Source organism: Ceratosolen solmsi, unplaced genomic scaffold (genome assembly GCF_000503995.2).
Source record: "Ceratosolen solmsi marchali unplaced genomic scaffold, CerSol_1.0 scaffold45, whole genome shotgun sequence".
In the NCBI taxonomy this organism is placed as follows: Eukaryota; Metazoa; Arthropoda; class Insecta; order Hymenoptera; family Agaonidae; genus Ceratosolen; species Ceratosolen solmsi.
In genome coordinates this window covers 520580-536234 of record NW_011948436.1, presented here as the reverse complement: position 1 = coordinate 536234, position 15655 = coordinate 520580, and the positions used below count along the sequence as shown (strand labels likewise).

Genomic DNA, 15655 nt, shown 5'->3' with positions numbered 1-15655 from the left:
TTTATTATCCATTGAATTAAAAATTTCTATGTCCACAAAATAATATAATCAATTGCCTCCTCTCGTCAAATTAATAAAAATTATTGAAAAAAAGAGATGGTTAATTAATGAAAACTTTCACCTTATATACACTTCCATATAATGTAATGGTGCAGTTCTATATATTATTTCATCTATGGTTGTAACTATGTAGTAATACAAGATAAACTTTTCGACAAACTTTGTGGTACTCTGGAAATGCGCCTTTTTTTTTTTTGATTTACTAATCAAGTAACGAGGTACGGTTGCTGTGGTGTTTAAAGTTTGATGTTTAATAATGAAGATCGAAGAAGTAAAAAATACTGCGAAAACTCAGAGAATTTCCGCTCATACTCATATTAAAGGCTTAGGACTCGATGAGAATGGAAATGCTATACAATTTGCAGCCGGTCTCGTTGGTCAAGAAATGGCCCGAGAGGTTAGTTATGTTATTATAAATGATTTTTAAATAATGTATAAAAGTATAGATAATTTTTACACAATTTGGTTTATTCAATATATTTCAATTATTAAAATTTCAATCAAAATGATAAACATTACAAACGATCCGCTTCAAACTATGTTACATTATAAAATTGAAGCTACTTTCTTTGAAATATCAGTTTTATATGAATAATACAAAATTTTTTTATATTAACATAGGCTGCTGGAATTGTTGTTGATATGATAAGATCTAAAAAAATGTCTGGTCGAGCAATTTTATTTGCTGGTCCACCAGGAACAGGAAAAACCGCTATAGCTTTGGCAATAGCTCAGGAGTTGGGTAATAAAGTGCCTTTTTGTCCAATGGTAGGTTCAGAAGTTTACAGTTCTGAAATCAAAAAGACAGAAGTACTTATGGAGAATTTTAGAAGAGCTATTGGTTTAAGAATCAAGGAAACAAAAGAGGTTTATGAAGGAGAAGTTACGGAATTGTCACCTTTAGAAACTGAAAATCCAGTAGGCGGTTATGGCAAAACAGTCTCACACGTTGTTATTGGATTGAAAACTGCCAAGGGAACTAAGCAATTAAAACTTGATCCTTTAATTTATGAATCTTTACAAAAAGAAAAGGTCGAGGTTGGCGATGTAATTTATATCGAAGCAAATAGTGGTGCAGTGAAGAGGCAAGGCAGAAGCGATAATTATGCTACAGAATTTGATTTGGAAGCCGAAGAATATGTACCATTACCTAAAGGCGATGTTCATAAGAAGAAGGAAGTTATTCAGGATGTAACGTTACACGATTTGGATGTTGCCAATGCAAAACCTCAGGGAGGACAAGATATAATGTCCATGATGGGACAATTAATGAAGCCAAAAAAAACAGAAATTACAGGTATACTATATAAATATAATAAACAATTAAGTATTTATAAAGACTGGATTTATGCTATTTTCAGATAAATTAAGAAAAGAAATTAATAAAGTAGTTAACAAATATATTGATCAAGGAATTGCTGAGTTGGTGCCAGGAGTATTATTTATCGATGAGGTTCATATGCTTGATATTGAAACTTTCACCTACCTCCATAGAGCTTTAGAAACAGCTATTGCTCCTATTGTTATATTTGCAACGAATCGTGGACAATGCGTTATACGTGGAGCAGAAGATATTATATCACCACACGGAGTTCCTCTAGATCTTCTTGACAGACTTCTCATAATAAAAACTTTGCCTTATTCACGATCAGAAATTGAACAAATTATTAAGTTGAGAGCAGTCACAGAAGGTTTACAACTGGAAGATGAAGCTCTCACAGTACTTAGCGAACTCGGCGCAAGGACAACTTTGAGATACGTAGTTCAATTATTGACACCTGCTTCTTTAGCAGCCAAAATTAACGGCAGATCAAGTATTAAAAAAGAAGATATCGAAGAAGTTAAACGTTTGTTCCTCGATGCAAAATCCTCTGCAAAGATTCTTACGCAGCAGAAAGATAAATTTATGAAATAATACTAGTAATTTATTTAAATATAATATAATTTAAGCTTAAAGTATTTTATAATAAATTGATTTAATAAAATTCTTTATAAAAATTTTATACCGATGGGTTTTATAAAAAATAATTAAAAGAAAAATTCTCTTTTAACTAATAGAGCATATGTAAGAAACCCACATAAATAATAATCCTGAATTGCTGAACAGTGTTAATTCTACGCGTTTTACTTAAATTTCCAGTCCTTTTTAATATTCTAATCTCTGTAATTTACAAATATATTAATAAATTAATTAATATAATAGAGTAACATATATTTAATAGCTAAATACTCTTGCGGAAACTTAGTTGCAAGAAAAATTTATTTAACTTAATTCTCTGTGCAACTGTAATGTGTTGATAAATCTAAGGATTAGGATAAAAAGAAATGTTTTATTATATATTAAATCACTTGTAAGCCTTAATTATTTAAAACAATTTTTATTAAAAACTAAAAATGAAACTTAAAAAATCATTCTTTATACTGTGCATTGTATTCTTTTTAATTGAAAAATTTTCGTCCAAATTTAAATCATTTAAATTAGTGGCAGCATATAAATAAGTAAATAACAACAAATGGGTTTTAACTATTTCTCCTTAAAAGCTATACTACACGAACAGTCGGTTTAATTAGTTATACTTGTTTTAATTCAATACAGTTTGTCAATATAGCAGCAGTATATAGTAGCCAATTTGATATTAGTTCAATAGATTGTTATTAACAAAAGTTTATGATTTAAAAAGTACAATGCCATTATATCCCACGAATTTGTTCATGAAACAAATTTAATATTCCGAATATTAACTACATATTAGAAAAAGCAATCGGTTCTAAACGCGTGCAAGCGTTTTATGACACATGCAGGGTTAAGAAGTTCACAGTTTAATCAGGAGTTGTGACATCGACGCGTCGAATACGATAATACAACCGGATGACCACGTGCATTTATAAAATCTTGGAACACGTTGCCGCGCAGTAGTGATGCGTTGTCCCTCTTAGAGAAAATATAAAATATGGTTACTAATTTTTTTATATATTTGTGTAATTATTGTTCTCAATGTTGATTGTGTCGGATTGTTAAAGAAAGCATAATAATAGGGCCAATAATAACAGACAGTACATACGTAATAAAGTAAGCATTCAATTAAAAGCAATGATATTATTTTTACCAGCTACTTAACCAAAAATAAAATTTACCGTGAAATTGTTTTACCTTAACATGTGTTAAAAAAGTGAAACAGTGTTTGAATATTCAAAAATATATAATTAGCCATTGTTTTAATTTTCCTCATTATTCTGCATCATTATTTTAATTCATTTGAAATGAACAAATTTTCAACCAGTAGCAGTACACGTAGGTATCGGCTATCAGATGGTAAAAGCATGCATGTGTTGAACCGGTACATATGTGTTTATGTTGGTTCGAATGTAGGTTGGGTTTAGAGAAGGATAGACGGAGTTTTGGTACGATACTCCACTTTTGGGAGATTAGATTATTAAAATTATTAAATATTTGTCATAATGGTCTCGTCATTGTTCGATAGAACCAGTATTTCTCTATTGCGTACACAATAAAAAATTGAATTAATATAAGCTGAAATAACGAATAGTAACATAATAAATGTTTGAGACTTGTTAAATTGTTAATTTATTGATATATTCTGAATTTCGCTGTCCATTAATTTTTAATTTTGTCTTCGGTATACCGATGATCAGATTTTTTAAAAATTCCATTATACCGTTAATTCGATTACAAAAATAAAACTCCATAATATAAAAATATCTATAAAAAAATTTTATGATTTTTGTAATTAGATAGTATTTCTAATGAAATTAATTCAAGCGATTATCAGTATTATTATTATTATCATCATCATCATCATCATCATCATCATCATCATCATCATCATCATCATCATCATCATCATCATCATCATCATCATCATCATCATCATTATTATTATTATTATTATTATTATTCTAGCGTTTTAAGTTCTATTTTAACTTAATTGATATGGATTTGTAATATGAGTATATTTGTAGTATTTCTTTATTGAATGCAAATAATTTTATATTGTTACATTGAGTTTATAATTTTCCGTTGTTTAACCCTTATCTGCTTTTTTAATATTTTTTTTTTTTATTAAAATTGTAAAACTTTGCATTTAAGCATATATTTTTATTTCAATTACCGAATCAATTTTTTGATATTCTCAATTATAAAGACGACTGTTAGATTTATTTGTTTTTTTTTTTTTAAATTATTATTCCATTTAAACGTTTATTTCTTCCCTTTATATTTTTTATTTGTCGTTTGTTTTGAAAATAATGGACTTATGAAAGACTGAAGGCTTTGTGATATTGGTATTTTTTTAATATTAACGTGAGATGAAGGGGAGGTATTTCAACTCCCGCTGCTCGTCACTTTATAATCCTTTAATATATATTTGGTTATATACAGTTATTCCCATTATCAATTGCACCATATTTACGATACCTGTGATGTACTATATTTTTTTATTGTAATGTTATTGTGATATTGTCTTCTGACGAAAAAATAAATCATGTTTACTACGATCGATCATTACAGCCACTGGATTGCAATGGTTTTTGTGTGTTCTAGCAAAGAAAAGCGATGCAGTCAACCTTAACTGTCTCACAATGTTCGAGGCTGTTCTTTATACAACATGGTGTAAAAAAGTATGCGAGAGGTTTTCGAATGTCAGCTGCAAGATGCAGCAAGCTCCAAGACATTTTCTTGTCGAGAGAAGAGTTTGAAACGAGACATATCGGACCACGAGAGCATGAACAAGCCGAAATGCTCAAGGTCCTTGGGATCAAGGTGTGATTTAATTTTTTGTATGTTTTCACGATTACCAGGGCAATTTTTGAAACGTTCATAAGTCAATAGATGATTCCTTAGTTATTGAGTTATTTAATTGATAATTGATGATTGATGATCGATGACATGACACATACTGTAATTTTTATAAAATATAGATACTGCTTTTTGCATGTCTAATCTATCATCGAGCGTAATTGCAAGTGCATATTTTCATTATTAAAGAAATATTCGTTATCTAATAATAATTTAATAATTAAATGCTTGCAATTTTGTATAATGATCGATAAGAATAAGATAAATACGTTTGGCCTTTTTGTAACAACGATTTTTTCAATTACAATTGTATAAATTAAAAGTTTATCACCATGTTTCATCAAAATTGCAATAAAATATGTTAGGGATAACATGGCACATTTAAAATTTCGTAATCCATAAGTAGTTCCTGTTAGATTTGAAAAATGCTTTTATTTGTTAATACAAATAAATTTACTAAAATCAGGCAAATAAAAAGTTCAATTATAACTTTACATCTGTCATATTTCAAAATTAGAATCTTATTGTTTTTAATTCAATTTTTTTACAATGTAGAATATATCAGTAGCTAGTAGAATATGTATATATTTACGTATTAAGATAATCGAAATCAAGGTAGAAATTACAGATTTGCCATTTCATTTGTACGTTAATTTAATATTTAAATTGTTTTATTACCTCTAAGGGATTTTAAAGTAATTAGTATTATTATTTACTTTAATAATTATTATTATACATTTTTTATTATAAAAATTTATTTACATTATTTTTTTGTTCTTCATATAATTTAAAAGATTATTCTATAATAAAATATTAATAATACATAAATTATTTTTCAGTCATTGGATGAATTAACGGAAAAGGCGATCCCAACAAATATTCGGCATAATAAAGAATTAAATATTGAAAAGCCAGTGAGTAAGTACATTTCATGCAGAAAATTTTAACTAATTGGTCTAATTATTGTTACAAATAATTTGCTAATGCAATTATAATTAAACGTATGCTTGAGCATATCATATTTGTTATAGATATATAGACTTTGAAAAAGATAAGTCGTGTAAGAGAAACGTGACTACTGTCACGAGATGTTTCGGGGAAATGTCTTAATATGAGTTAGTCATTCTTAATTATCCATTCTTATCATAATCATACAGAGCAAATGGTAATTGAAAATTTAACCAAGTACCAGATATGATTATAATTATACATATTATTTTTGTTATTATTTGTTCTTTTCTTATTCGCTTTGTTCCTATTTATTAATTATATTTATTATAATTATTTTATTTTATTTTTATTTTTCAATTTCTAACTGTAATTTAATATTTAAGAGATCTTTATTCGCACGATTTATAATATTATTTCGTAGGTATTTTATATCATACAATTTTCAAATTTTTCAATTATTCACATATTCATTGAATCGTTTTTCTTTAAATTTATACAGTTGCTCATATTTGGTGCTAATATGATTGTTTTACATCATTATTTAAAATCTTTATGTAATTATTAATACACCTATATTAATAAGAAGTAATTACGAAATATTAATATCATAAGTAAAAAAATTTAATTTTCCTTATATTAAAAATCCTTTATTAATGTTATAATTCTCTAGATAAGTTTTGTGGTAATCATTTTGTATATTTACATTAACAACAATATTTGTAAATTTATAAATAAATTAATCATTTTTTTACCATTATATTGATATAAAATTCGCAATCTGTTTAGGTAGTTACTTATTACAATAGATATTTATAGAATTCAAGGTATAATTTATTATTTATACGAAAATTCATAAATATAAATGATACTCATTAAGCTCTAGTTTGTTATATGCATTAATAGTGCCATAAAATGAAAAGATAAAAGATAAGACTATATGACGAAGACATGAAACGTGATAATTTATTTATTTTTTGTGAGTCTTATCTGAGGTCACTAGATAATCTTCATATTTTGAAATCGAATCTTCTCGTGCAATGTCTAGAGCAAATGAGCATGCATATATACAATAATGTTAATCTATTTTTATATAATTACGTTTAACATAATATCCCCTGCAAAGTATATTAATTCTGGAAATACTTCATAAATTACGGTATTTTTTGTAGGTGAATTCGATCTAATTAAGCGAATCAGTGCAATCGCAGATAAAAATGAAATATGGAGAAGTTTTATTGGCATGGGATATTACAACTGCTGTATTCCTCATACTATAATGCGAAACATCTTTGAAAATCCTGGATGGTAATTCTGCTAAATTTATCAATCGACATTTACTTTAATCTTTATTATTAATTATTTTTCTTCAATTATAGGAATTTTTATTATATTTTACTGACATTCATACAGTTTATCGCTATATGATTATCATTACATCACTATATATTTAAATATACGTATAATGTACAATTAACTTATAAGAAACATATATTTTGATACTGTATTTTGTAATTTTGGTATCAGTTAAAAATTGATTATGTATCTCTATCATGTTAAATAATACGTATAAAACAAAGGATTATCATTCGTAAAAATTTATGTAATGAATTTATCCTTCAATTATTAATAACATAATAAAATCATTTACATTATTTAATTATACATTGAAATTGCCCTCATTTATTACAAATAAGAGTATGGCCATTAAATATTTATTTTGGATGATAACTTTTCTAATATATCATATTTTAAAATAGAATTACTCGTACTGCGACTGCACATGTATTTCCATAAATTATTTGTAAAAAAATAGAAAAATCATTTTAAAAAGTTATTATGATTTTATAATACCTACATATATATTTATATATATATTTATTATATTTTTATATAATAATTATATATTTTTATTTTTCGTATATATTTATTTATATATATATATATATATTTTTTTTTTATAATACCTATATATATATATATATATATTTATATATACGAGAATTAGTTGAGCAATTTTATCTTAATATTTTATTAACATTTTTTACATAAAGTATGTTTTCAATTGTTTCTTTGACACTTACGAAGTTCATTTTATAGCTGAAAGTACATTCTAACGTTTAAAAATTTTATATTTTGAAGATTCAGTATTTTCATGATTAGTTATTTATATATTTTTATTTTTATTTTTTTGTTGTTATAATTAATTTTAATTATATTATATATGAAAGTAATGACTGATTGAAATCGGTGAAGTTTTTAAATAAAAAATTAATTGATTAAATTTGTAAGTATATCGTGATCCGAATATTTCTGAATATCAATTATTTTTTAACATACTGAGTTGCTTCTAACGTTAATAATTTATTGTATAATAGAAAATTTTTGTTATAGCAGGTCTTGAAAATTCGGTTAAACAATACGTGTGACATATAATATAATATTGTAAAAATATTCTAATACTCAGTTCATATAAGACGAAAGTCGAGAGTCAATATTTTAAATAATAGTATCAAATGCATATTGAATAGAAATGAAATTATAATTTGAATTTGCATTAAGTAAATTTGTTTTCGTATTATACGTTCAGAAGGGTGTTTAGTTTATTATTAATCAAAAAGGATGTTTTCTGTATATGTAGGACGACGCAGTATACACCTTATCAACCAGAAATAGCACAAGGAAGACTGGAAAGTCTTCTGAATTATCAGACGATGATATGCGAACTGAGCGGTCTTGAGGTCGCAAATGCCTCGCTCCTGGATGAAGGTACTGCCGCCGCCGAAGCTCTTGGCCTCGCTCATCGATTTACCAAGCGGAAACGCATCTTCGTCTCGGATAAAGTACATCCTCAGACGATCAGCGTCATCGCGACACGTGCTGCCTCCCTCAACCTCGAATTTCAGCTCGGTGACATCTTTGAAGTTGACACAACCCGTAAGGATGTGGCCGGCATCCTCATCCAATATCCTGACACTACTGGCGCCATTTGCGACTTTACCGATCTCGTAGAGAGGGTTCATGCCGATGGCGTAAGTACCGATCAATTTTAAATTGCCAAAAGTTTCTTTAATTTTTATTCTTCTTCAAAAGACATTCTTCATCTCCTTTCTTATTGTATGTTAAAATAACTGCACTTTAACGAGTTTCTTTATATATCTCTGCATCATTAGTTCGTTCGCAGATATCAAAATGCATGCGCTTTATGCGTATGTTTAGTAAGTTAATGTAGAATGTGAATTTGCAGATTTTGTAACGTTTAAATGTAGCGATGATGCGTACTTAACTTCGTTGAAATTAATACTTGTAGCTGCGATAAGGCAAGCACCTTACGTTCAAGGAAAGTTCGTTGAAATAAAATTTGTTTTGCTAAATAAGTAGTTCTTTTAAACACAAGTCGATTGCATTCTTTCTATGCGAACAAGTTGAATTAGGATGCCAATAAGCGATGACTTGGAGGTAACTTTTTACAGTGGTGGTTTTGACACGAGATATAAACGTGAGTATTGGCATTTGTGCGAAGCGAGAAGAATGAGCGGAGCGTCGTCTTTGAACTAAAGTTCTGTTTATTCTTAGACGCTGGTCTGCGCTGCGGCGGACCTTCTTTCGCTGGCGATCGTCAAGCCTCCCGGGGAGTTTGGCGCCGATATCTGCGTGGGAACGAGCCAGCGATTTGGCGTTCCCCTTGGTTATGGAGGTCCTCACGCCGGTTTCTTTGCCTGCCGGCAGAAGTTTGTGCGGATGATGCCAGGGCGCATGATCGGCGTTACCCGAGATTCGCAAGAGCGCACGGCTTATCGTCTGGCCCTGCAGACGCGCGAGCAGCATATACGTAGGGATAAGGCTACGAGTAATATATGCACTGCCCAGGCCCTACTCGCCAACATCTCTGCCATGTACGCGGTGTATCACGGACCCGTGGGAATCAAGAACATCGCCAATCGCGTTCACAATTTAACCCTCGGTCTCGCAGAGGGACTTAAGGCCGACGGGCACGAGCTCGTTAGTCAGTGGTACTTCGATACCATTACCCTCAGGCCAAAACTGTCTATCGATAAGGTTAGGAAGAACGCCGAGGCGGCCAGGATCAATCTGAGGTGAGCTGACGTTTAGAGAGGTAACACATATATAACGCTCGATACGACAGTTGAAGAGTATAGCTCTCCGTTACTTTTACTCCTGTTTAAAATGATAGCTTCCCCCCCCCCTCTATCTATCTATCTATCTATCTATCTCTATCTCTATCTCTATCTCTATACCTACTATAAAGTAATTTTTTAAATAAAACAATAACTCTTTTATTAAATGACATTATTTGCATTATTTTTCATTACTTATCTTCATTTATTTATTATACTTCTGTTTAATCTATACATTGTATAATATTTTTATCAATTAGTTAATCGATTAAAATATTTCATCTTACCTATCAGTATAAATATATGAAATAGTTATATTGAAAAATTTAAGAACTATAGTTATTTGTTTTTGACTTGATCAACAAAGTTTTTTTAATTAATAAAAAGTTAGTTACAAAATGCAAATAAAATTCATGAGAATATGAAAAATCTTAACCTTGTATAAAATATATATTAATCATTAATTATAATTTTAAAATACTGAGTTTTAAAATAGTTTTTTAAGCAAGATATTTTTATGGAGTTGAAAATACGTCAGCTTTAATTATAGTACATATTTCGTAGGTATAATGAAAATGGCACTGTGGGATTGTCCTTGGATGAAACGACAAAAGTCGATGATGTGAATGATCTTTTTAAAGTTTTTTCAACCGATACGACAATGGAAAAAGTTATAGATAGTGACCTCATTAAAGGAAAAAATTTGAGTATATCTCCATTTCATCGAAAAAGTTCTTATCTAAGCCATCCAGTGTTTCATTCATATCATTCAGAAACGAAAATCGTTAGATACATGAAGTCCTTGGAGAACAAAGATATTTCATTAGTACACAGTATGATTCCGTTAGTAAGTTTGAAACTTTTATTCGACATTATTGTTTTTTTTTTGTTGTCAAAATCTAGTATTAAAAATATGATTAATTAAAGCGAGTAATTCAAAGAAATGTTTGGAACAATTTAACAGATCTTCTTTTCAAGTTGAAGTTAAGTTTAACATTTTGGGACACTGTATACCAAGTCAATTGTGGAACGAAATTCTTGAAATTATTGGAAAATATTATTGGCTTATTGGAAAAATCTATATAATTTTAAATAAACATTGCTATTAATTGAAAGCCGAATTATTAAAAGAGCTTGTTTTACAATGAAATATAAAAGTTGACTTCACTTGTGTAATATAATCAAGTCAATATTAATCAGACGAGTAATATTCCTTATTGCAAAAACAGGGCTCCTGCACAATGAAATTGAATTCAACGACGGAGATGATGCCGTGTAGCTTTAAAAATTTTACCGACATTCATCCTTTCGTGCCTCCGAAGCAATCCAAGGGTTATCAGCAGATATTTGTTGAACTGGAGCGCGATCTATGCGAGATCACGGGCTATGACAACATAAGTTTTCAACCAAATAGTGGGGCTCAAGGCGAATACGCGGGTCTTAGATCAATACAGTGTTACCACGAGTCCCGGGGTGATAGTAACCGAAAGGTCTGTCTGATACCGGTATCCGCCCATGGCACGAATCCGGCCTCAGCTCAAATGGCCGGCATGACGGTCAAACCAATAAATGTGAGAAAAGATGGATCCATCGATGTCGAACATCTTAAGGCGATGACGGACAAATTCAAGGTAAAACCGCGGATTTTGTCTTTAATATATCGTGTCTATAATATCACTGCTATATATTTAAAAAGCGTGACAGTTATTTGAGCAACGCATTCAGTTATTAATTCATTAACTTTTTGGCTAAGGGTGGTAGAGGGAAACGTTAAAAATGCCATTAAATAAGATATAGGTTGAGGTAAAGTATACGCCTGATAGTGCTTTATCAATAACGTTTTCTCATCGCGAGAGTATTAACAAATGGATTTTAAGTCTTTTAATTGCATGTAGTCATCAATTTTCTTAAATTGTTGCTAATTCATGCTTTATTAAAGCTACGACTTTATTAATATCGATTAAAAAATAAATAAAAAAATAAAAAAATTAACAAAATCACTTAAAGCCCTTAAATAATTCGAATTAATACACGTTACTTATTTATTAATTTATTTAATTAAAGGACAGACTACATATTTTATTAAAATAATGAATTATTTATTTGTATTGTATAATTAATATTTGCAAATTTTTATATATTAAGATATATTATTTAGAGATATTTCACTTACATATATATATATATATATATATATATATATATATATATATTTTTTTTTTTTATAAATATACAAGAGTACTCTTAGTTTAGATAAGTATAAAGTCTCGCTACAAGTTCATAATATCTTCATCTAGATAAGTTTCAAATGAAAATAATTATTAAAGAATGTTGTCATCGTTATGAAGTTATCAAATTGTCTATAATTTTCAGGTAACTTGTAATTTTATAATAGCGAAAATTCAAAACAAACAAATCAGTTAAATCAAATATCTAATTAATTATCTTGTTGACCACAAAGTATATTAGCATCGGAGATTTTATCATTTTTCTTTGCAAAATGTTTTAATGCTTTAAATATAAATTTATAATTTTTCTGTTTCAATACTGCGTAAATTCTCTGTAAAATATGAAATAAATATTTTAATTAAAATTAAAAAAAAGCATTCATTAATATTTTAGAGCCTCGCTAATCAAGGGTAGCATATAATTTTGAAATTTTTATTATAAATACTATAATACTTTATTATAAATATTATATATATATACTAATTTTGTTTTTAAGATAAGTTTTATATTTAGGATATATAATCAATTAATATTGAGAAATGATGCTATTAATAAAAGGAATTTTTCTCTTAATATCTATATATTAAAGGACACTCTCTCGTGTTTAATGATTACGTATCCATCGACGAACGGCGTGTTTGAGGAGACAATCGGCGACGTTTGTGAACTTGTTCATAAAGCCGGTGGTCAAGTTTATTTAGATGGGGCGAATATGAACGCGCAGGTAGGACTCTGCAGACCTGGCGATTATGGCAGTGACGTATCACACCTCAATCTGCATAAAACATTTTGCATACCGCATGGCGGTGGAGGCCCTGGAATGGGTCCGATCGGTGTCAAGAGGCACTTGGCGCCATTCCTGCCCAGTCATCCTATCGTTAATCCAATTACCGGCGAAATCAAGGTATCCCATTAAATCCCATTACATTTTAACTATTATTTAAGAATTTGTATTTTAAGAAAACTCGGCGGCTATTTAAAATACGTCGTAATAATTGCATAGTAATTTTAACTATTATTTTAAATGGTTTGAAAATTGTGTGTATCTATATACCCATATAAATATTATAGCATCAATATATAATATCATTTATATAATTGGCGAATTCCAGGGACAATCAGGGTAGGGAATATTTATTGAAAGATTTCTTTGCCTTTAAAAGATTAATCCATCGTGAGATTCGCGTCTATTTGGACTTTAAATTACTTAATGCCACATAGGCCGTCAGCCACGTTTATTGCGTTAAAGCGTGAATTATTTGCAACAGGTGAGTCGAGGAGTGGGCGCAGTATCCGCGGCACCCTACGGCTCTTCCGCGATACTTCCCATCTCTTGGGCTTATATAAAGATGATGGGGCCCGGGGGATTGCGCAAAGCAACACAGGTTGCTATCCTCAACGCCAACTATATGAGCAAGCGACTCGAGAAATTCTATAAGATCTTGTATAAGGGCAAGGCCGGCTTCGTCGCCCATGAATTCATTCTCGATATTCGAGATCTGAAAAAGAGTGCCAACATCGAGGCGGTGGACATCGCCAAGAGGCTCATGGACTATGGCTTTCATGCACCTACCATGAGTTGGCCAGTGGCTGGTACCTTTATGATCGAGCCCACCGAATCCGAGGACAAGACCGAGCTTGACCGATTTTGTGATGCTTTTATTTGTAAGATTGTCTCGATTTTTGTTTCACGCAATATTACAGCTCGCGATATCAATTAAAAATTCATATCTTTAAGTATTTTCAAATAACGTTTAAACTTTTTCCTGCTTTAATCTGTTTTTGATTAATAAATCGCTGCTCTTGTATATTTTCACATATTATCGCTATCTCTTCCTTTCTGCATTTTTCGCGCAAATTGTATAAAATTATAAATAGTTATATTCCGATCAAGTTTAAAGATAAATTTTTATTATACGTTTTTATTTAATAATGCTTAACAGTTTGTTGAGAAATAATTTCCTTCTGATTTTACATCTCGATTAAGAAATTTTTTCAATTCTCAGACAGTATGCGGTATATCGTACAATATTTCACTATTTTGTCTAACACATGTCAGTTAGATAAATATGAATTTTTATATTGCTATTGTTTTTTCTTGTGTATAAATTGATTGCCTTATCTTTATGCTTAGAATTAAATAATAAAAATATATTGCTTATATCATCTATAAGCGAAAAAGGTTTATATAATTTTCTTAAATTATAGATGAGTTGGTAATACAATAAAACTCGTTTCCAATTGCATATCTCCTTTAATGTTTTAACTAAAATCAATAAATACAATTTGACATCTTGGAGCCGATATGTCTAATATCGCACACAATTTAATATATAAAATATATATTATTTGAATGAGTTATTGGCTTTCTATAATTTCATAAATTAAAGCAAGTCATAAAAAATTAATGAAAATGTCATATCAAAATATTTATACACTATTTTCTTTCAACTAGTAACTGAATTTGCCCAAAAAAATTATTCAATTATTTATAATAATTATGATGAAACTAAATTGTATTTATTAACAAAGCAAATAATTAAAACCCATTTACTTTGGTAATAAATGGAGTTTTATCTATTTAAATATTAAAAAAACTCATTTAATTAAATATAATTTGTTATTCTTTACAATTATGATTAATGTAAATGCTTAGTAAGTTACAAAGTAGTACAGTAATTACATATTACAAAAATTATCGCTTTAAATAATAGCTTGTTCGATTTTTGCATTTTTCATATACATTATTTTAATTCAAATAACATGTGTTTTTATTAATTAGAAAACCTAATTCATAATGTATATTCTATTTGAAGTATATCAACATTTTTTAAATTATTTAAATAAATAAGAAAATTAGGTGTATTTATTTATATATTTTAATGTTTGTTTAATATTTTTTCTATTGCTGTAATTGTTCTTTTACAGCTATTAGACAAGAAATTCAAGATATTGAAGATGGGAAGTTAGATGCCAATATTAATCCACTTAAAATGGCACCTCATACACAAGAGCAAGTTATTTCCGACAAGTGGGATCGACCTTATTCTAGAGAGCTTGCTGCCTTTCCAACCGTATACATATTTTATTTATTAAAATTTACTCTTGGTAAATAAAAGAAATTAAAATTGATTATTTTTTCGTTTTTTTAGCCTTCTGTGAAAGGAAGTACGAAAATGTGGCCTACAGTCGGTAGAATAGACGATATTTACGGTGACACAAACCTATTTTGTACCTGTCCACCGATTTTCTCTGAACAATAAATTAACAGAATGTACATAGTAATTTATTATTACGATTAGCTATGTTTTACATAGTTACATCTTAAATTTTTTTTAGGTTGCACCCACAAGTTAAAATATCTGTAAATATTATCTTTAAGAACTACGTTTAAAATAAGATTATTTTTTATTAATTATAATTATTTTACAATATTGTCGAGTAAATCATCAACTCATTTTTA

The 15655-nt window shown here is 28.9% G+C and overlaps 2 protein-coding genes across 2 annotated transcripts; both read left to right on the top strand.

Annotated features, from left to right (window-relative positions):
* Window positions 1-221: 221 nt before the first annotated feature.
* pont (RuvB-like helicase pontin) lies at window positions 222-2017 on the top strand. The gene is made up of 3 exons (XM_011503068.1): window positions 222-457; window positions 682-1357; window positions 1422-2017. Exons 1-3 carry the CDS (start codon window positions 317-319, stop codon window positions 1973-1975), a joined length of 1371 nt encoding a protein of 456 aa, XP_011501370.1. The 5' UTR covers window positions 222-316; the 3' UTR covers window positions 1976-2017.
* A 2616-nt stretch (window positions 2018-4633) lies between these two features.
* Window positions 4634-15574, top strand: LOC105365012 (glycine dehydrogenase (decarboxylating), mitochondrial). Its single transcript, XM_011503067.1, has 11 exons — window positions 4634-4840; window positions 5716-5794; window positions 6997-7132; window positions 8466-8856; window positions 9401-9921; window positions 10528-10810; window positions 11193-11594; window positions 12782-13096; window positions 13461-13857; window positions 15121-15266; window positions 15345-15574. Exons 1-11 carry the CDS (start codon window positions 4634-4636, stop codon window positions 15453-15455), a joined length of 2988 nt encoding a protein of 995 aa, XP_011501369.1. The 3' UTR covers window positions 15456-15574.
* Window positions 15575-15655: the final 81 nt, after the last annotated feature.

Bases quoted from the DNA above. Each gene is read 5' to 3' on its own strand.
- pont (XM_011503068.1), top strand. From the start codon at position 317: ATGAAGATCGAAGAAGTAAAAAATACTGCGAAAACTCAGAGAATTTCC. The intron at 458-681 runs GTTAGTTATGTT...ATATTAACATAG, and splicing joins GTCAAGAAATGGCCCGAGAG to GCTGCTGGAATTGTTGTTGA. The intron at 1,358-1,421 runs GTATACTATATA...TGCTATTTTCAG, and splicing joins AAAAAAAACAGAAATTACAG to ATAAATTAAGAAAAGAAATT.
- LOC105365012 (XM_011503067.1), top strand. From the start codon at position 4,634: ATGCAGTCAACCTTAACTGTCTCACAATGTTCGAGGCTGTTCTTTATA. The intron at 9,922-10,527 runs GTGAGCTGACGT...CATATTTCGTAG, and splicing joins GCGGCCAGGATCAATCTGAG to GTATAATGAAAATGGCACTG. The intron at 10,811-11,192 runs GTAAGTTTGAAA...TTGCAAAAACAG, and splicing joins TACACAGTATGATTCCGTTA to GGCTCCTGCACAATGAAATT.